The sequence below is a fragment of the Bubalus kerabau genome, chromosome 10 (genome assembly GCF_029407905.1).
Source record: "Bubalus kerabau isolate K-KA32 ecotype Philippines breed swamp buffalo chromosome 10, PCC_UOA_SB_1v2, whole genome shotgun sequence".
NCBI classification, from domain to species: Eukaryota; Metazoa; Chordata; class Mammalia; order Artiodactyla; family Bovidae; genus Bubalus; species Bubalus kerabau.
This window is the reverse complement of record NC_073633.1, coordinates 10,960,206-10,981,114: the sequence shown is the minus strand read 5'-3', so window position 1 is coordinate 10,981,114 and position 20,909 is coordinate 10,960,206. Positions and strand designations below refer to the sequence as shown.

Here is a 20,909-nt window from a genome sequence, read left to right as displayed (position 1 = left end):
GGGGGCAGGAGGAGAAGGGGACGACAGAGGATGAGATGGCTGGATGGCATCACTGACTCGATGGACATGAGTCTGAGTGAACTCCGGGAGTTGGTGATGGACAGGGAGGCCTGGCGTGCTGCAATTCATGGGGTCCAAAGAGTCGGACATGACTGAGTGACTGAACTGAACTGAATATCCATTACTGATAAAAACTCAGCAAATTTATAACAGAGGGGAACTGGGTCAACCTGAGGATAAAGGGCATCTACAAGAAGATACACAGCTCTCATACTTAATGGTGAAAGACTTAGTGCTTTTCCCCCAAGATCAGAAATAAGATAGGAAAGTCTTTTCTCACTACTTCCTTTGATCATTGAAAGAAAACCGTCTTTAGTCACAAGTCACATGATCGTCTGTAGAAAATCTGATGGAAACTACAATAAAAGCAACTATAAGTGAGTTTAGCAAAGTTGCAACATAAAAGATCAATATACTAATATTAATTACACTTCTGTATTCTAGCAACAAACAATTAGAAAGTTAAATTTGAAAGCCAAACAATTAGGAAGTGAAATTTATGCTGAAATTTCAAAAAATGTGAAATACAGATAAAATTTAACAAATGATGTAAAAGACAGGTATGCTGAAACCTAGAAGATGTTACACGTAGAGAACAAAATTTGATGGAGAGAAATGGAAACATACCTTGTTCATTGAGTCAGAAGACTCAATATGATTAAGATTTTTTTCTGCTGAGATATATTTATGGAATCTACACAATCTTAGTCAAAATCCCTATAGGATTTTTTTTTTTTTTGGTAGAAATTCAAAAGCTGGTTCTAAAATTCATATGGAATGCAAAGGATCTAAATAGACAACTCTGATAACAAAGTTTTGAGAGCTAACACTACCTTATTTCAAGAATTATTATTATTTTATGGCTGTGGTGATCAAAACAGCATGGTACTGTCATCAATATAGGGAAATATTAGTAGATGAGTGGAAGAGAAGGGAGTTCAGAAGCAAACCCTGAGTTTTGACAAAGGCACAGGCCTTTACAGTGAGAACAATTGAAAATCTGTATGCAGCTTATATTATTGAGTGTTATTCTCTGTATTTTAAGAGTGTTTATTTTTGTTTTGGCCAACAAGTTACTTAAAGATCAGCTTGGTCCTTTCAATACATTTAGAAAATCCTGGTTAGGTAGGTCTAGTGTAGGCCTTACTCTAGGACTAGTTTAGCTCTGCCCCTAAGATATGACCCACTAAAGGTCTCTCTAAATGCCCCAGTTGTTCAACAAAGTCTCTCTCCCCAGATGGGCAGGAATGTAAATGCTCCCCAGCCTGTATGATCTCCGATGGTTGTTATTAATAATTTATAGTTCCTGGGTACTTCTTGCCCAGTCTCATGACTATTTAGCCATGAATGGTTTAGTATTCAGATAATGACTCAAAGAGCCCTTTTTCTAGATTTCTGGTGCCTTTTCTCTACACCCTCATCTCTGGTGCCCTGCCCTGTAAATTTTTTTACCCCGGCCTCCCCAGACGCTGATCTGTCTCCTCTGCCCAGCAGGAGCACCTCGTATGCTGGTGTTATCCTCGGAAAACCCCAGACAGGAAGCTAGAGTGACCTTAGGTCTCACTGCATTGTCTGCCTTCACTCAGGGAGTCATAGATCTGAACTATCTGTTTTTCTAATTTCTGGATAAAGGGTTCCCCCCCCACCCCGTATATTTTATTTAGTTTTCTAGTTGTTTACAACGGGACAGTAAGTCGTAGCAGTTATTTAGTCCTAATTGGAAGTGAATGTCTTTCACAACTTAGTTTTCATTGAAAATTTTTATATTCTTAATTTGTTTTTAATAAATTGCATATTTATAATAGAAAGTACAACTGGCAAAGACAGATATGGAATAAAGACTATTGGTCTTTACATATAGTTTGTCTGGTGGGAGCAGAATGCTTTGTAGTCTGGGGTAGGGGAAGGTAGGCTCAAGTGTTCAGCAGTTGGTTGGTTTTAGTTTACAGTGGGACCGAATGGAGAGAATCACATAAAAACAAAGCAGTTAAATTGTGATCCATTGAGAAAATCTGCTGCAGTACTCAGTTACCTTTTAGGATGGAGCAGGGTATTTACATGAAAACTAGAAAAGCTATCATCAAAGCTTTTCTGAAATTTGGGAAAACCAAATGAGTATTATCTGTATAAGTGGACAGGATTTGGGTTATCTAAGTGAAGAGTTTCAGTATTTTAGGAGGCACGGTGGAGAAATGATACTTGGTGTCGCAAAGAGTTGGACACGACTGAGCAACTGAACTAAACTGAACTGATGCAGAACCTGGAGAACTATTTTAATGGTGTATTTCCTGGCTTAGGAAGTCAAAACTACTATACAGCTGAAGATCATAGTCCTTTATTTAATTTCATGACAATTATTTTTAGCAAAGAAAGAAAATTTAGTAGCATTCTTTTTTCTGGTTTTCCTGGAGGTAATTTTTGTATCTTTCTGATACAGTTCTGAGATTTTCTCTTCATGGTTTTATAAGACATTTCGGTACTGTAACATTTTGTTAGGTGTAATAACATCTAAATAGTCCCTTTCATTATGAGAACTTCTAAGAAAATAATCTGTTAGTCTCCTTACATATGCAGCTTTCCTAGAGTTTCAATCAACATAAATGCTTACATGATCTATAGTTTACACAAATATTTCAAACTAATGACATTCACCTCTTTCACCTTTTTACATGTAGATACCGTTATAGTTGGGTTAATGAATGAAATACTCCTTCATAATATGATATATCTCTATTCTAGAATGTTAACTGAAATCATTCTGTTACTGATGTTCCTCTTGATTTTCAAGTAAGAACTATTTATATTTTTGGTTTTCTTTTGTTCATGTCTTTATTTCAGAAAAAATGAAGATGGATAAAGTAACTCTTGCTAACATTAACCGGAGAAACATTTTTGGAGAGAACTTACTGTATAAAGCTGCTGTGCACAATGATACTGGTCTTGTTCATCATTATATCAAAAAAGGTGGAAATGTTAATCAGCCAAGTTATGCCGGTAGGTTGTGGTTACCACCTACAGTTATCTTGAGAGTGTTTTTTGTTTCAGCTGAATTACTGCTATGAAATTATGGCAAAGTAGGCTTAAGGCAAGCCTCAAACAGAAAGCTTCCAAGTAATTTTTCTTCTTAGGTGATGCTTCACCATCCTCTCCAGGAAGTGGTAAGATAAGGGGAGGGGCATTTCCCCTTCAAAGGTTGTGCCTCCCTGGGCCCACCTGGTGGGCCACGTGCAGCAGCTGCCACAGAGGGATGGGGCTCCTGGGGCCAGCTTGCTGGCTTTGTGTGAGCATTGTTACTGTGAGACTCAGCTTTTAATGGAAGAGGAATGAGGTTCAGAGCTGAAAGAAGCTGGTGATACATTGAGCTCCTGGGAAAATTAATGGTAGAGGGACAGCAAAACAGTTGCCAGGGAAATGAAGAGAACAGACTAGATGAGTTGGAGAGGGCAGAGCAGGAAGTTCAGAAAGAGCAATCTTTCTGCCAGGTTGGATCTCTGGTACAGTCTTCCTGTGGGGAGAACCTGGCATATTCTCTTGGAGAGGAATGATTCCTCAGTGGCGCTTACGTACTTAAAGCAGTGAGCAGCACTGGGCCAGCACCTTTTATGTGTCCTTGCTTTTACTGTTGTTTCTAGCCTTTCTTGGCGTATGAAACAGTGCATAAAGTCTTTTGATAGACAGAGATCAGCGGCACAATCCACAGATAAGTGGTGATACAAGGGCTCCCCAGAACTTACTTTAGCAGGACCTGGGTTTGTACTATAATCAATCAGAGCTTTAAAGACTGTTATTCAAAGTCTCGTAACCAGTTCATCTATCATGGTCTTATAACCCTAAACCATGGATCCTTACTTGCTAGCCAGAGCACTTGCTTCTTTGATTTTGAGAAACACATGGTTCTTCCTGTTAAGTCTCCGTGTGCTTCTTAAGTTCAGCAGTAGTTCTGCGTGCCTCTAACTGGAATTTATGGATTTCCCAAACATCAATCTTGACAGGTTTCTGTTCATTAACCTTTTTTTTTTTTTTCTTTCCTGTGCCATTATTAGCATCCTTGGTTGCTATTCCCTACTTGTCTTTTGCTTGGCAGTATACACCTTCTCGTCACTGCCCCATGTACTTCTGTGACTTTCATGAATTCCTTACCTGTCCATATTTTCCAGACTTTTGAACTCCCCTGTTTTCTACTTTTTCTTCTCAGTTGGCATCTTACTCTGACCTTACTACTTCTGACTACCATGTCTCACAGAATTGCAGAGAGCAGTGTTTGCAAAACGTTGTCCATAAGCCATTTTCCTATCAGTCACCTACAATATTTGTTTAAAATGTAACCTTTACTGAAGCACACACACAAAATCACTGAAAATCACAGTCAAAATCTTTAGGTTAAAATCTAGAGCTCTAGCTTCCCTAGATGGTTTTTTCAATATCCACTCATTTATTGGCTGCACAGGGTCTTTGTCGTGGCCCGTGGGGTCTTTGATCTTCATTGCGGCCTGAGGGATCTTTGGTTGCACACGCAGCATCTTTGGTTGCAATGTGCGGGATCCAGTTCCCTGACCAGGCTCAAACCCAGGACCCCTGTGCTGGGAGTGCAGCGTCTTAGCCACTGCACCACCAGGGAAGTCCCTCCCTAGGTGATTTATATTCTCATTAAAGTTCAAGAACTACTAAAAAAAAAAAAAAAAAAAAAAAAAGTTCAAGAACTACTGACAAGAGATGTATGGCCTCCTTATAACATATTGGTTCAATGTAGTGAGCTTTTACCATATGCCTCCTCTGCACCAAATACTGTGGAAACAAAAAAATACACAATATCTACTAGAAAGGTTAAAATATATTTATTTTTTGATACAATCCGATAAAGACTTAAGTGCACATAAAATGTAGTATACCCAATTATCTTTTCATAGGTAACACTTGCATTTCATAAGTCCTCATTTATATTTTGTGATATTTTTGTCTTTGATTTAAAAAAGAAAACCTACTTCAATAATTCTTTACCTATCAAAACCAATGGTGACAACCATGAAATAGCCTGAAAATAAACTCTGAATACCCAAAATAGATCTAATAAAGCTTCTTTGCTAAAAGCTTGTCAGATCAATGAATTAAGGATTATTTTACACAGATTCCTAAGCTTATGACAGATTAGAACTGAAAAGAAAGATTGACTCAGGCTAGGATATTGATAATAGCAAGAAGTTTAAGCCAACAACAAGGCAAGAGACACATAAAAACATTAAAAATGAGGAGCAAAATTGTTGAGGACTGTAATGCAGAAGAAGGTACACTGCATATCTCTGTGGGCGTTAACAGTTGCTGCATTAGATCATACAACTAATACCATTATGACGTGGAATTTTTTTAAACAAATGTGTTCAATTGTATTGTCTTTATAGGAAATCTTTCCTCTCAGAAAGCTTTGAGGAAATTTCCTCCAAGATAGTTACATTTTTAAAAAGAAAAAAAGAGTTTGCTTGAGGATCTCCCAACTTGCAGTTTGGGGAGATAATAAAAGATTTGTTATTTTGGAGTTTAATAGATATCTTTGACTTATATCATTGTGTCTGACTAACAGAAAGATTTATCTGGATGACTGGTATTCTTGGAGCACTTTGTAGTATGTTAGTTGATTTACTGTAACTAACTTTTTGCAAATTGGGAGAAAAAATTATACAGTTGACCCTTGAATAGTGTGGGAGTTAGGGTCCTGACTCTCATTGTGGTCAAAAATCTGAGTATAAATTATAGTTAGCTCTCCCTATCCATGGTTTCTTCTTCAATGACCTCAGATTGTGTGATAGTGTAGTATTTACTGTTGGAAAGAAATCTGTGTATAAGATAGACCTGCAAAGTTCAAGAGTCAACTTTTAAACTGACTTCCGTGAGGTCCTGCTGGCTGGGTTACTTTAACGAAAGTACCTTGAGCTACGAATAAGGCTTTTTTCCCTTTTCTCTGCAGAAAAGTAACCTGCAACCAGCATTCTCTATGAGCTAATAATGACCCCCCCTCCTTACAGCCTTTTTATTTGAGGGGGGCAGGAGTGTTTTCAAATTTTTTACTGTTTTCATATTTTTCCATATTAATACCAACAGTGTTAAGGGTAGGAGTTTTAATAAAAATTTGAATTGAATCTGCAAATAATACAGATTGCTTCATGGTGAGATTATCTTGTTTCATATAGCCAAAATATTTTTAAAGCAACAACTTAGAGTTCTTATTTTAAGGGCAAGCACAGACATTATTAAGATGCCAAATATAACAAACACCATTACTTTTTTGTGTCATAGGTTGGACAGCACTTCATGAAGCTAGTTTAGGAGGGTTTTATCAGACAGTAAGTGAACTGTTAAAAGGTGGAGCAGATGTGAATATCAGAGGAATGTACCAGATCACTCCCCTACATGATGCTGTGATTAATGGACATTATCAGGTACTGTAATTCTTTCATTTGCAGAGAAAACACTACACTCTGCAACTATTAAAAACCTCTGGGCAAGCAATAGAAAAACAGATAGGGATTCAGTTTCAGTTCATTCTGCTAATCAGTACTCAGAATTTATAATAAAATATTACTGTGATGGATTGGTTGTGCCTAATATGGCAGATCCAGTTTTACATGTTACTTTTAATAACTATATGATGTGTATTTTGGTTGTACATAGTATTTTTTCAACTTCCTTAGGACTCTTTTTGTATAGTACTTGATAGGCTCTGTGTGCACATGCTGAGTACTTCAGTCACGTCCAGCTCTTTGCAACCCGGTGGACTGTAGCCCGTCAGGCTCCTTTGTTCATGGGATTCTCCAGGCAAGAACACTGGAGTGGGTTGCCATTTCCTCCTCCAGAGGATCTTCCCCACCCAGGGATCAAACCCAGGTCTCCTTCACTGCAGGCAGATTGTTTACCGCTTGAGTCACCAGGGACACCCTTACAGGCTCTAGAAGAACATTTCCTTCTTAGTATGTTATGCAATGATAGGGTCGCAGCAGGCTCACAGCTTTTTGTAGTCTAGTGTTACTTTCAGAATCAGACTAAGACATGAGAACCTCTCAGGTTTAATGACCAACCAGTACACACCAGCACAGAGGTACCAATGGTTTTAATATCAAAATGCTATAATTCCATATATGTTGGTTAATAGTAACTAGAGTAATGGTACGTGAATGCTAAGTCGCTTCAGTCATGTCTGACTGTGCAACCCTATGGACTGTAGTCCACCAGGCTCCTCTGCCCGTAGGATTCTCTAGGCAAGAAAACAGGAGTGGGTTGCCATGCCCTCCTCTAGGGATATTCCCCACCCAGGGATCGAACCCAGGTCTCTTATGTCCCCTGCATTCACAGCTGGGTTCTTTACCACTAGTGCCACCTGGGAAGCCCGCAATTATGAAACTGTTAATTAAGATTGGCACAAATGCTTTATCATATGTACTCTGAGCTTCCTAGACATTTTTTTCTGGTCCAGGGACTGCATCGGGCTGAGGCATTTCCTGAAAATAGTTTATTGTTTACTTAAAGTGGTGGAAGTTGCTTCTGGGTTTAAAACCTCTACAGTAGGGAAGAGGGCTAAGGAAGATCTGTTCTGTGTTTCTCCAGAAGAAATACCTGCCACAGGTAGAGCTGGGGAAGGCTGTAGGCAAGAATCTCTTAGAAGAGATGAAGTTGAGCTCATTTCATGTGCTAGGAAGGTTATACTCAAAATCCTACAAGCTAGGCTTCAATAGTATTTGAACTGAGAACTTCTGAGCGTATAAGCTGTGTTTTCGAAGAGACAGAGGAACGAGAGATCAAATTGTCAACAGTCGTTAGGTCATGGGGAAAGCAAGGGAATTCCAGGAAAACATCTGCTTCATTGACTACACTGAAGCCTTTGACTGTGTGGATCACAACAAACTGGAAAATTCTTAAAGAGATGGAAATACCAGACCACCTTACCGTCTACTGAGAAAACTGTATGCAGGTCAAGAAGCAACAGTTAAAACCAGACATGGAACAACTGACTGGTTCAAAATTGGGAAAGGAATACATCAAGGCTGTATATTGTTACCCTGTTTATTCAACTTCTATGCAGAGTACATCATGTGAAATACTGAGCTGGATAAATCACAAGCTAGAGTCACGATTGCTGGGAGAAATGTCAACAATTTCAGATATGCAGATGATACCACTCTAATGCCAGAAAATGAAGAGGAACTAAAGAGCCTCTTAATGAGGGTGAAAGAGGAGAGTGAAAAAGCTGGCTTAAAACTCAACATTCAAAAAACTAAGATCATGGCATCCAGTCCCATCAGTTCATGGCAAATAGATGGGGGGAAAAGTAGAATCAGTGACAGATTTTTTTTTTCTTGGGCTCCAAAATCACTGTGGACTGTGACTACAGCCATGAAGTTAAATGCCTGTTCCTTGGAAGGAAAGCTATGACAAACCTACATAGCATATTAAAAAGCAGAAAGATCCCTTTGCTGACAAAGGTCCATAGAGTCAAAGCTATGGTTTTTCCAGTAGTCAAGTACCATAAAAAAGGCTGAGCGTCAAAGAATTGATGCTTTTGAATTGTGATGCTGGAGAAGACTCTTGAGAGTCCCTTGGACTGCAAGGAGATTAAACCAGTCAATCCTAAAGGAAATCAACCTGATTATTCATTGGAAGGACTGATGCTGAAGCTCCAATACTTTGGCACCTGATTCGAAGAGCCAACCCGTTGGAAAAGATCCTGATGCTGGGAAGGAGTGAAGGCAAAGGAAGGGGACAGCAGAAGATGAGATGGTTAGATTGCATCACCAACTCAGTGGGCATGAATCTGAGCAAACTTCAGAATATAGTGGAGGATAGAGGAGCCTGGCATGCTGCAGTCCATGAGGTTGCAAAGAATTGGGCATGACTTACTAACTAAACAACAACAGCAACAACACTTAAATACATTCTTTTAAGTTTGGAAAAAGTAGAATTTGTGAATTTCAGATGATCAGCTTACTGTGGTTACTTAGAAAAATCTGGGACAAATTATTAAACATACAGCAGGAGACATTTAGGCAGGCATAATGATCTTTGAGCATAAGCAGACATCACTAAGAACACATCATGTCAGACTGACCTTGATCCTCCTTTATTAGGCTTAATTTGTGAAGGAAATGGCATGACAAGTTGATATAAGGTATCGCAGTTTTAGCAAGCTTTTCTCCAGTGTTCTTGCCTGGAGAATCCCAGGGACAGAGGAATCCCAGGTGGGCTGCTGTGTATGGGGTCTCACAGAATCGGACACGACTGACGCGACTTAGCAGCAACAGCAGCAGCAAGCTTTTATTTGATGGAGCATGCTTGTGATATGTATTTGAGATGTTGAATTAGAGGTTCATTGACTGTGTTATTAGGATTCACAGATATTAAAAAGATATCCCCAGACATGTTGGTTATCCATTCCATTTGTGTCTGGAGTGAGCTATCTTATAAAGTTTGATTGTTTATTCTATTGCACTATAAAAAGTCATACCACATAGTAGGCGGGACCATGGATAGTGTTTTGTCATTGGTGGGAGTATTTTTTTTGAATTCCAGACATCGTACCATTTTACCAATAAATACTTGTACCTGCATCTCTAACAGATAAGGACTTTTTTCTCACACCCACATTTTTTAAATCATCTTACCTAATAAAACTTATTTGTTAATACCATTTAATAATACCCAGTCCATATTCAAATTTTCCCAAATTATCTAAAAGTGATTTTTATTAAAAGTTTTGTTTGAATGAGGATCTGTCAGGGTCTATGTACTACATGTGTTTTTTATGTCTCAAGTATGTTTTAATCTATAACATTTCTTCCTGTGTTTTGTCTCTTCTGGAGCCTGGGTAATTTGTCGGTTGGGGTTTCCAAAATTCTGGATTTGACTGATTTTTATGGTTTCTTCCCGTATTTTCTGTAAATGGCTGTTTTAATGGAAAATCTATTTAGAGACCATAGTTTGGGTGCGAGGTGTGCTCATTGCTATTGGATGTTATTGTTTTTAGGCATTTTCCATGAAATCATACTTTTAGAAAGAAAAATCATGAGTTCTTACTGATATTTCCATTTCAAACTTAATATTATAGATTAATAATAACTTTATTTTTTACTTGTATCTCTTTTTCTTTTATGCTAAGCATTTGTTTCTTAATATATTAACATTTCTTTATTGTACATTTTATTTACAATATTACTATTAGTGATATTTCTGTTATTAACAATAGTAATAACAATGGAACTACTAATGAAGTGCTTTTTGTTTTGTTTATACCCCATTGGGAATGTATAGTCAAAATACTGGCTTTTCAAGTACTTGAAAGAATTTTATTCTCTGTCTTATTGGCTTCTTACACAAGGGATTTATTGGAAGGAAGAGATATGAAATAATATCCTCCAAACTGAGAGGAACTTTGAGTCTGTAAAACAAAGCTTTATTAACAAAGCAGTTCCATACAGTGCAATCATGAAGTTTATTGTGGATAACTTATATACTGGCAAAATTGGGCAGAGAGCAATCCGGAGGCATGCACAGCTGTGCTCTACACCACAGAAAGGAGTCCAGGGGGATTTCAAGGGGCCAGAGCTAAAATTAGAATCTGACCACCAAGTGAGAAGCACATCTGCACTGACTGGAATGGGGAGTTTTCCTCCTCCTGGGTCTCATGACCATTAACCATCTGCGTCAGCAAAAGGTGTTCTTTCAGCTTCCACATCTGATGAAGGCAAAGTTGTTAGTGAATTTATCTGGCTTGAGCACATTCCTTATGAGTAGGCTAAAGTGCAGTCATGCAGAAAGGAGAGGGGAAGGACTAAAGTAGAGCTGACAAGATGGAGTCAGAGTGGTTCAGCAATACAGAAGTCAGCTGATTCTAGAAGGAGGAGAAGCACTCGATTCAATAATATTGTTGAAGGTGAAAAGCCACGGGCAAGCTCTCAGTAGAAGTATTTCCTTCAGGGGTCTACTGTTTGATGAACTAAATAAGTGGAGATTGTGAGGCCAGCCATTTACTGAAATGGCTCTGCTTGTTCCAGTTAAGAATATGTAGTGGCCTTAAAATAGCCACAAGTTCTTTAACACTCTTCTGTCTGAAAGGTGGAACCTGAGTCTTCTCCTCAGGAGTGTGGGCTGCAGTTTCAGTGGGTTGCTTCTAACAAATAGGATGTGGCAGAAGTAACACATCATATGACTTCTGAGACCCGGTTGAAAGCTATCGTGGCGTCTTCCTTGTTCTGTCAGCCACTCGTTCAACAGCTGAAGGAAGCCAGATGTCATATCAAGCAGCCACTCAGGCAGCTCCATGGCGAGGTGCTCTGGCAGCGCGCTGAGCCTTTTCCTGCCCACAGCCATGTGAGTGAGCCGTCTTAGAAACAGATCCTCCAGGTGCTGTCAAGCTTCTAGATGATTGTATCTCCAGCCAGCCTCTTGACTACAACCTCCTGAGAGGCCCCTAGGCAGAACTAACCACCTCCACCACTCCCAAATTCCTGACCCACAGGACCATGAGATTATAAATATTTATTATTAAGCTACTGAGTTTTGGGGGTAACTTGTCAGGTAGCAACAGATAACTAATACAGAATCAAATGCAGGTTTAAAATACAGGGTTAAAAACTCCATGGAAATAACTTATTTACTGCCATTTGATGAGAAGAGAGAAAGTTTTTTAAGTTAAAGAGTGTGTAATATAAGTAGGCTTCAGAAGTCCTGATAGCAGGCTATGGAGGAAATTGGTAAATGTGGATAGTTGGTGTCCATAGAGTATATGGATAGAGAGTATCCGCTAGGCAGTGGATAAAACAGAGACTGCCAGAGTAATGTATTCCCTCGCTTAGGGTAACCATCTGGATTTCCAGAGAAGTGAGGCTCTCTTCCCCTTCCTCCTGTCTTCTTTTTCATGTTCCTTGACCCTCAGATACTCTCATACTGCATGCTTTATTATTTGACATAAAACCTCGAGAGATAAACAAACTTATGGAATTACTTTTCCTGAAAGAAAGCAATATGCTTTCCATTTGTATTGCTGAACAGTATGTGCAGATCTAGGTATATGAATTATAGATTTAATTATACCTACTATTACTTTCAATCCTCTTACCTAGCTTTAAACTCCCATAATAAAGTCATTTGAAAAGCAGAATCATCAAGTTTCTGAATCTTAATTTTTAAAGGATTTGGCTTATATTATCCCTGTGTGTGATGGGGCACTTTTCTCTTGTAGAATGCTTTTTTTGTAAAAGGAAATATATATATGTAAAAGGAAATATATATTAAATATATATAGATATAAATATATATGTATATAATTTTTAGATGCTTAAAATTTATAGAAATTCTGACCCTATCTCTCATTCTAGACATTTACATGGAAATCTAGGCTTCTTTTAGTATAATGTTCTTTAAAGCTTGTTCCACACATCCTCCTAGACCAACATTCATTCTTTTATTAAACAGCATTTATTAAACATACAGTCTTTGCCAGATACTGAAATAGACACTGGGAATATAAAGATTATTAAGACATATATCTGTTGTGAAAACTTGGAAGCAACTTAAATATCCATTAGTAGGGTTGTTGTTTTTCAGTTGCTCAGTCATGTCTGACTCTTTTTGACACCATGAACTGTAGCATGCCAGGCTCCCCTGTCCTCCACCATCTCTCAGACTTTGCTCAAACTCATGTCCATTGAGAGTCAGTGATGCCATCCAACCATCTCATCCTCTGTCATCCACTTCTCCTCCTGCATTCAGTCTTTCCCAGCATCAGGATCTTTTCCAGTGAGTCAGCTCTTCGTGTCAGGTGGCCAAAGCTTTGGAGCTTCAGCTTCAGCATCAGTCCTTCCAATGAATATTGAGGATTGATTTCCTTTAGGATTTACTGGTTTGAGATCCTTGCTGTCCAAGGGACTCTCAAGAGTCTTCTAAATTGAAGCATTAATACATTCATATAGGTATATTAAAAAGTAAATTATTACGCAGCAGCTAAAAAGAATGAGGAAGTTCAATCTATCTGATTTGAAACAGTTTTCAGAGTCTGATGCAGGGTAGGGTAGGCAGGAAAGAAGCTAAAGCACAGAAAAATGTATGTATTATAGGCCCACTTGTGTAAGAAACAACATATATACACATTTATGATATACACATATATACCTGTTGGACTAGACACTCTGGGAAATTCAGGGGAAACTGTAACTAGAGCTAACTTAGAAGAAATAATTAGATGACTGACGTACAAGGGTAGAGAAGGGAAACTTAGTTTTCATTGTTTCTCTGAGTCTTCTGTATTTTGAACCATATTTATTAATTTTCTACCCCAAAATATTAATTTTAAAAGAAAAACAGAGTCCCACCCTAAAAACCTTGAAATATAGGAGAGAGGTATAAGAGGTGAGTATAATATAATATAGCATATATTGGACATAAAATATGTACATAAAAGAAGGAAGAGGTCATTTTTCTCTAGGGCATCAGTGGGTGAGGAGGTCAGGGAGCGCTTCATAGAGGAGGCTACTTGAGCAGTAGTAACAGATTAAGAGTTTACCGGTTTCTCTCTGATGCTGAGGAGGAGGAGCAGCAGCAAAGGTATGTGTAGAAGACATACTATCCCTGGAACCTGTTAATGTAATTCAAGTTCCCAGTATATATGCTAGCTCCATTTCATCATCAGCCAAACCATAGACATTCTGCCCTCCCACCCTCCCTGCTTTCTTCCCTCTTCCTTGCTTCCTCTCTTCCTGGTAAGAGAAGTCATATGTACATCAACAAATTATGATTCAGTAGCGGTTACATTGATTTTTGTTGTTGGGCAACGATGCTACAGGTAAACCCAAACTCTGTATGGTTGGTAAATTTCAAATATTTGGAAAGAAATATTTGATGTTGCTTAGAGTTGTATGCTAGCATACATTTATAATAATAATATACTTTTTGTCTGGGCTCCTCACATAAAACAATCTTCCTCTAGGTGGCTGAGTTACTTCTTTTGAATGGAGCAGATCCTTTATTTAGAAATGACAATGGAAAGTGTGCTTTAGATGAAGCCAAAGACTCACGTATGATGCGTCTCCTTGAGAGATTTGTTCCTAAACATCAAAACCATCTTGCATCAGGTAAACTTAAACTGCTCTATTACATCTGTTCATCATGTCAGCGGTTGCTGTTGAGGCGCTCAAGGGTAGGCGCTCAAGGGTAGAGTCGTGTGCGACTCCTTGTGACCCCATGAACTGCAGCACGCCAGGCTAACCTGTCTGTCGCTGTCTCCTGGAATTTGCTCAGACTCAGGTCCATTGAATCAGTGATGTCATCCAACCATGTCATCCTTAGTAGAGAGTTATAGAAATCAAGCTTAGAATTATAGAAATTAAATTGATTTTCCTCAAAAGTTTTGAGGAAATTTCGCTTCATTCCATTAGTAGAGCACACTGACTTGTTTGCAAATGCACCAAATGGAGGAACTCTGAAGGAACTAGAAAGACAATACTAAATGTACTTCTCCCCAGGGTATGCATTGCAAACAGAGAACTTTTATACAGTTCTGGGTTTTTCCCCCATAATCCATTGACTGAATAACATGAGTTACAAGTTGTGACTTATGCTTGGCTGTATCTTTTTCAATGAATATGGCCAGGATTGTTAACTTTCATTCCTTAAGAATATTTTCTTATGGCTATACTTTTGCGTTGTCATTCATCATTACACTGGTAAGTTAAACAGCAAAGGAGCAGTTAAGTTAAACTTCAGTTTCAAAAAGATTATGTAAGAATCGTTTATATTTTATTGAAGTATAATTGATTTACAATATTATGTTAGTTTCAGGTATACAATGTAGTGATTCAGTATTTTTATATGTTATACTCCATTTAAAGTTATTGCAAAGTAATGGCTATATCCCTGTGCTTATTTATTTTATACGTAGTATTTTGTATCTCTTAATTCCCAAACCTTTTTTTTGCCCCTCTTGCCTTTCCCCACTGGTAACTGTTACTTTGTTCTCTGTATCTGTGAGTCTGTTTCTGTTTATACATTGATTTGTTTTATTTTTTTACATTCCAAATATAAGTGGTAATATAGAGTATTTGTCCTTCTCTTATTTCACCAAGAATAATACCTTCTGGGTTGTTGCAAATGGCAGAATTTCATTCTTTTTTATGGTTGAGCAGTATCCCATTGCATGAATATATACTCCATCTTCTTTATCCATTCATCTGCTATGGACAGTTAGGTTGTTTCCGTATCTTTGGTATTATATATAATGCTACTATGAACATGGGGGTGCTAGTATCTTTTTGAATTCATGTTTTCATTTTCTTTGGAGATATATCCAGCAGTTTAATTGCTGGGTCATATCATGGTTTCTTTTTTTTAAAATTAATTAATTTTATTTTTGGCTGCAGTGGGTCTTCATTTGCTTTCTGTGTGGGCTTTCTCTAGTTGTGGAGAGCAGGGGCTGCTCTTCCTTGTGGTGCAGGAGCTTCTCACTGCGGGGGTGTCTCTGGTTGCAGAGCACCCACTGGCTGTAGGTGCTTGGGCTTCAGCAGTTGCAGTGCGCCGGCTCCGTAGCTGTAGCGTGTGGGCTCTTGGGCGTGTGGGCTTCACTCGTTGCGGTGCACAGGCTCAGTAGTTGCCGCTCACAGGCCCCAGAGCATGGACGCAGTAGTTGTGGCCCTCAGGCTTAGTTGTTCCACAGCATGTGGAATCGTCCCAGACCAGGGATCGAACTGTGTCCCCTGCATTGGCAGGTGGATTCTTATCCACTGTGCCACCAAGGAAGTCCAGTCATATCTTAGCTCTACTTTTCGTTTTTGGAGAAGTCTCCATATCTCCATACTGTTTTCCATTGTTGTTGTTGTTGTTCAGTCATTAAGTCATGTCCAACTCTTTGTGACCCCATGAACTACAGCACACCAGGCTTCTCTGTCCTTCACAGTCTCCCAGCTCAAACTCATGTCCATTGAGTCGGTGCATAGTGGCTGCAATTTACATTCCCACCAACAGTGTACAAGGGATCCCTTTTCTACAAATCCTTAACAACTTTTGTTGTTTATAGACTTTTTGATGATATTTTGACAGGTGTGAGGTAACATCTCAATGCGGTTTTGATTTGTATTTCTCTGATGATTATTACTGTTGAACATTTTTTCATGTGCCTGTTAGCTATCTGTATATCTTCTTTGGAAAAATGTCTATTCACGTCTTCTGTCCATTTTTTTAGTTTTTTGTTTTATATTGCATTTTATGAATTGTTTATACATTTTGGGCATTAACCTCTATTGGTCATATCATTTGCAAATATTTTCTTCCATTCAGTAGGTCATCTTTTTGTCTTGTCAGTGATTTCCTTTGCTGTGCAAAGCTTTTCAGTTTTATTAGGTCCCATTTGTTTATCTTTTATTTCATTTCCTTTGTTTCCTTAGGAAACAGATCCAAAATAATATTAAATATTACAATGATTTATTGCAAAGAACATCCTGCCCATGTTCTCTGTTGGAAGTTTTGTGGTTTCTGTTCTTACAATTATGTCTTTAATCCGTTTTGAGTTTATTTTTGTATGTGGTGTGAGAAAATGTTCTAATTTCATTCTTTTACACCTAGCTGTCCAGTTTCACTACTTACCCTAGGTACCGCTTATTGAAGAGACTTTCTTTTATCCATTGTGTATTTTTGCCTCCTTTGTCACAGGGGAGTTGAAAATAGCCGCATTGGTTTATTTCTGAGCTTTCTAGTCTGTCCCATCAATCTGTGTCTGTGTTTGTGCCGTCACCATGCTGTTTTGATTACTGTAGTTTTGTGTAGTCCGAAGTCAAGGAGCATGATTCCTCCAGCTCTGTTCATCTTTCTCTAGATTGCTTTGGCAGTTCAGGGTCTTTTGTGGTCTTGCATAAATTATAGGATTACTTGTTGTAGTTCTGCGAAAAATGCTGTGACTGTTTTGATAGGGATTGCATTAGATCTGTGGATTACTTTGGGTAGTATGGAAGTTTTAACAGTATTCTTTCAGTCCAAGAACACAGTATATCTTCTCTTTTCCATGTATCATCTTCAATTTCCTTCACTGATGTTTACAGTTTTCAAAGTATAAGTCTTTCACCTCCTTGGTTAAGATTATTCCTTGGTATTTTATTCTTTTTGGTGAGATTGTAAATGTAAGTAAGTTTTTTTTTTTTCCCTTGCTTTCTCTTTCTGATAGTTCCCTATTAGTGTATAGAAAAGCAGTGGATTTCTGTATGTTAATCATGTATCCTTCAACTTTAGTAAGCAGATGTATTAGGAAGTGATAATGATACAATTCATTATGAAAGAATTTTTGCCTTATAAAAGCTTGTATACTTGCATATCTGAGTATAACTGTGGGGAATATAAAAATACCAAGTTCAGTGCCCATTATCAGCATTATGTTGTTGGGTCTGTTTTGCTTTTCCTACAGAAGTGTTTTCAGCTCTCTCAAGATAGTATTTGGTTTATAATAAGTATGGAAATCATAAATTATGTAATTTTATATGTGCCAATTTTAATAAAATGTGTTTCCATAATTTTATTTTTTCCACTTGGTTTGCTCATGGCAAAGGCCTTGTGGTTTTAGAAGTGTAGAGTCTGACCTCTGGAGGCTGTTTTCTTTGATTTTCTCTTTTTGTTTCCAGCTCAGAAGAATAGCCTTGACCCCTCAGATGCAGAGGATGCACACCCTCACAAGGTAGCTCTCTGTTCAGCAGTGAACGTGTTTATAGAGCACGCCTGCGGGTTATTTTATTGATCATCGGAGGGGAAAGAAAGACCACTGAAGCATTCATCAGGAACAGTGACTTGGCCTTTGCTTTTTAGACACTTTGGAATAATTACATGAGACTCAGAAGGTTCTGGGCTGTTAGTTTGGGAAGCAGTTGAGTAAATGTAGTGTATGTGGGCACACTAATGTATTGGTAACCATTCCTACTTCCTTTCTCCTCTTTATAAAGCCATGAGGTTTATCAGCCATGTTGACTTCCCTCTGGCCTGAGCACAGTATGAGAGTCAAAGGTGCTAATCCAGCCCGTTAAACTTTATGGGGTGGGCAGTTATTTCCCATCTGATGCTTTAGGTTGTGATGTGTGAGAGGAAGCCCTGGCCCTGTCTCAGTCTTGTCAGCCCACAGTAATCTTTCCGTACATGCCTACTTGGTTGCATATCTGTCTTTTTGTTTTTAAATCCCTTCTTCCACTACCCTACCTATGATGCTAACAGATACCAGAGGAAGAAACTCTTAATTCTATCTCTATAACAAATGGGAGAGGAGAGTGGTTTTAAAGCATAGTTACAAAGATTCCTTGTGAAGGAATTATCTGATTGTTTTAAAAGCCTATATTGATTAGCTTGATTAAAATTTTTTATTATGTTTAGTAATAAGATTGATAGTACTAAAATACTGGCAAGTACAAATTAAAATGTAATGGAAAAGATAACAATTAGCACATACATGGAGTTTGAATCTATTACATTTGTCTTCCTGCTTTTAGTCTATTTTTTCTGAAATATATATCAGGTTGTATATATCCCAGCAGGCCCTGTGGTTAGATCAAATTATAAGGTTGAGTGGAATAATAGTTTTCTTTTTCTCCAATCCAGAATGAGTTGAATGCAGAATTACAGCTGACAGTTAAAACTATGTATTTTGTTTCTATAGAAACCAAAATTCAGTTCTAAAAATCACAGTGGGTTTGTTTATGATGAAAATTCCAACAGACAGAAGCCAGAACATGTAGAAGTCAATAAAGGAAGCAAGAAGAGTTTATTTATAAATACAGATATATATGAACATTATCAAAAAGATTCCCCAAACATGAGAATTGGTAAATCCAAGCAGAAACAATCAATTCTTAACCAGATACACTCTACAGGATTCAGAAAGGACAATCTCCATAGTGCTGAGGATCCTAGCACAAGTGTGTCTAAAGATAAAGGAAGAAGAAATACACAACATAAAAGGACTCAAGTGGATGATACAAGCCAAGAAAGCAGTCCAAGAAAGACAGTGGTTGTCTCTTCTAGAAGAATAAGCAGATCAGTTACTCATCAGCAACAAGCTCTCCAAATCCTTGATGACCTGCCAGAAAAGTCATGTAAACCTTTCAGCCAAGCTCTATCAGGCCTGAACAATGGTTTGCGTAATGATGTTGAAACTTGTTCAATTCCCAGAGAGACACATGCTCAAAGCCTGGATTTATCAGACAGTCAAGAAATAAAATGTATGGAAGTAGAATCCATTGACCAAGCTGAAGCTGTTTCTCTCTTAGGACTTTCTCTACATGAAAAAACCAAGTTACTACTTGTTACTACAGATCAGCAGCCTCATACTCTCGAAGACCAGGAGCACATTAGCCCTTATAAATCTCATGAAAACAGTAACTCAAGTCAAAAAGATGAGAGCCTCAAGTGGGAAAAAATTTCCCCATCTTTTATAAAGGAAAACTTTAATAATGATGATCATGGTGATTCCTGTGCTTCTGAGGAGACTGTAATATCTAAAAAGGTGATAAGTTCTTCAGGTTGCAAAAACCATGATACTTATAAAGAGAATAAAACAAATAGAGAAGAAATGGATTTTCAACAATTTTTACCTTCTCAAGACCATTTTCCACAGGAAAATGAGTTAAAAGCAGACAGCCTAACCATACTTCCACAACAGGAAGCTGTTAGTTTTTCTAATTCAGATAATATAATAGTTTCTGAACATGTTTCAAATTATGAACAATGTTCATGTGGAACTTCTTTTGATCACTCACATGGCAGTCCTGAACATACTCCTCTGGCTTGTATAGGAACAGTCTCGACACATGAAGTTTCAGAGTTGACCAGTCATGAGAAGCTAATCAAGAATCCTCAGGATTATAGCCCTAGCATACTAACTCCTTTAATGAATCAAACAGATCTACATGTTGTGGAAAAGGTGAATAAGGAAGGAGACACTAAAAGGAATTATACTGACACAGGCCAAGAAACAAGTCCTTCAAATAGGCCTTCATCCAGAGGTGTTCCTTTTCAAGTAATGGAAGCAACTGAAGTTGAAAAAAGACAAGAGGGCAAAGCTGTACAAAATATAGGTTTTCATTCTACTGACAGTGAAGAATTGACCAACATCTCACAACTTAGTCAAAGAGAAGAGAAGGAGATTTCTCACAAACCAGGTATTAGCAGTAGTGTTCAAGTTGTACACATTTCCTATAGATTTAGTTATTTCATAGAAATTTCCAACTGAATTTCACTTAACCTCTGCCCAAACTGATCAGAATGAGGACATGTGGATCACAATTTGGAGATACTATTAATTAGTTAAGTAATGGTATTTTCTTTGAAAGAAGGTGCTAAATTAATATTGACAGAAGTTAAAAAAACAGTATGCTATGAGTTTTTAGCTTTCTTTTTAATATAGCACCTACTTGATGTCAAGAAACCTAACAACATTTTCATAGCAGGAAAATGTTAGCTCCATTGATTTTAGTGATTCACTGTTGAAATTGCATCCAGGAAACTAATTTACGTTTGTTGTATGAAAACATTTTTAAAGGCTTCCATTCCTTTAAATAAAAAAGCAGTCTAGAAAGGAACGGAAACGTGGAGCAATTATAGACTCTTTCTTAGTCCTATAACCAGTAAGGAGAAATACAACACTGATACTTCAAAATGTTTTTTTTTTTTTTTTCAGGTGAGGAATTTGTCAATGGAGATGAAAACACTATAAGAAACTGTAAAGAGAAAAAAGAAAAACCAGATTCAGAAATTCATATGCCTACTCACATCCAATCACACAAAAAAATTCAGAATTTCAGAAAAAGAAAAAATGTCTCCAAAGCTACCTGCAGCCAAGGTTTGTATTCCTG

The 20,909-nt window shown here is 37.9% G+C and overlaps 1 protein-coding gene across 4 annotated transcripts in view; it reads left to right on the top strand.

Annotated features, from left to right (window-relative positions):
• ANKRD31 (ankyrin repeat domain 31) overlaps positions 1 to 20,909 on the top strand; it is a 129,805-nt gene that overhangs the window by 48,483 nt on the left and 60,413 nt on the right. For all 4 annotated transcript variants that reach the window (XM_055536579.1, XM_055536578.1, XM_055536581.1 and 1 more), the window contains 6 exons: positions 2,899 to 3,054; positions 6,349 to 6,491; positions 14,024 to 14,168; positions 17,697 to 17,749; positions 18,716 to 20,216; positions 20,735 to 20,896. In XM_055536579.1, coding sequence (XP_055392554.1) covers positions 2,899 to 3,054; positions 6,349 to 6,491; positions 14,024 to 14,168; positions 17,697 to 17,749; positions 18,716 to 20,216; positions 20,735 to 20,896 — 2,160 coding nt within the window. The remainder of the gene's footprint in view (positions 1 to 2,898; positions 3,055 to 6,348; positions 6,492 to 14,023; positions 14,169 to 17,696; positions 17,750 to 18,715; positions 20,217 to 20,734; positions 20,897 to 20,909) is intronic.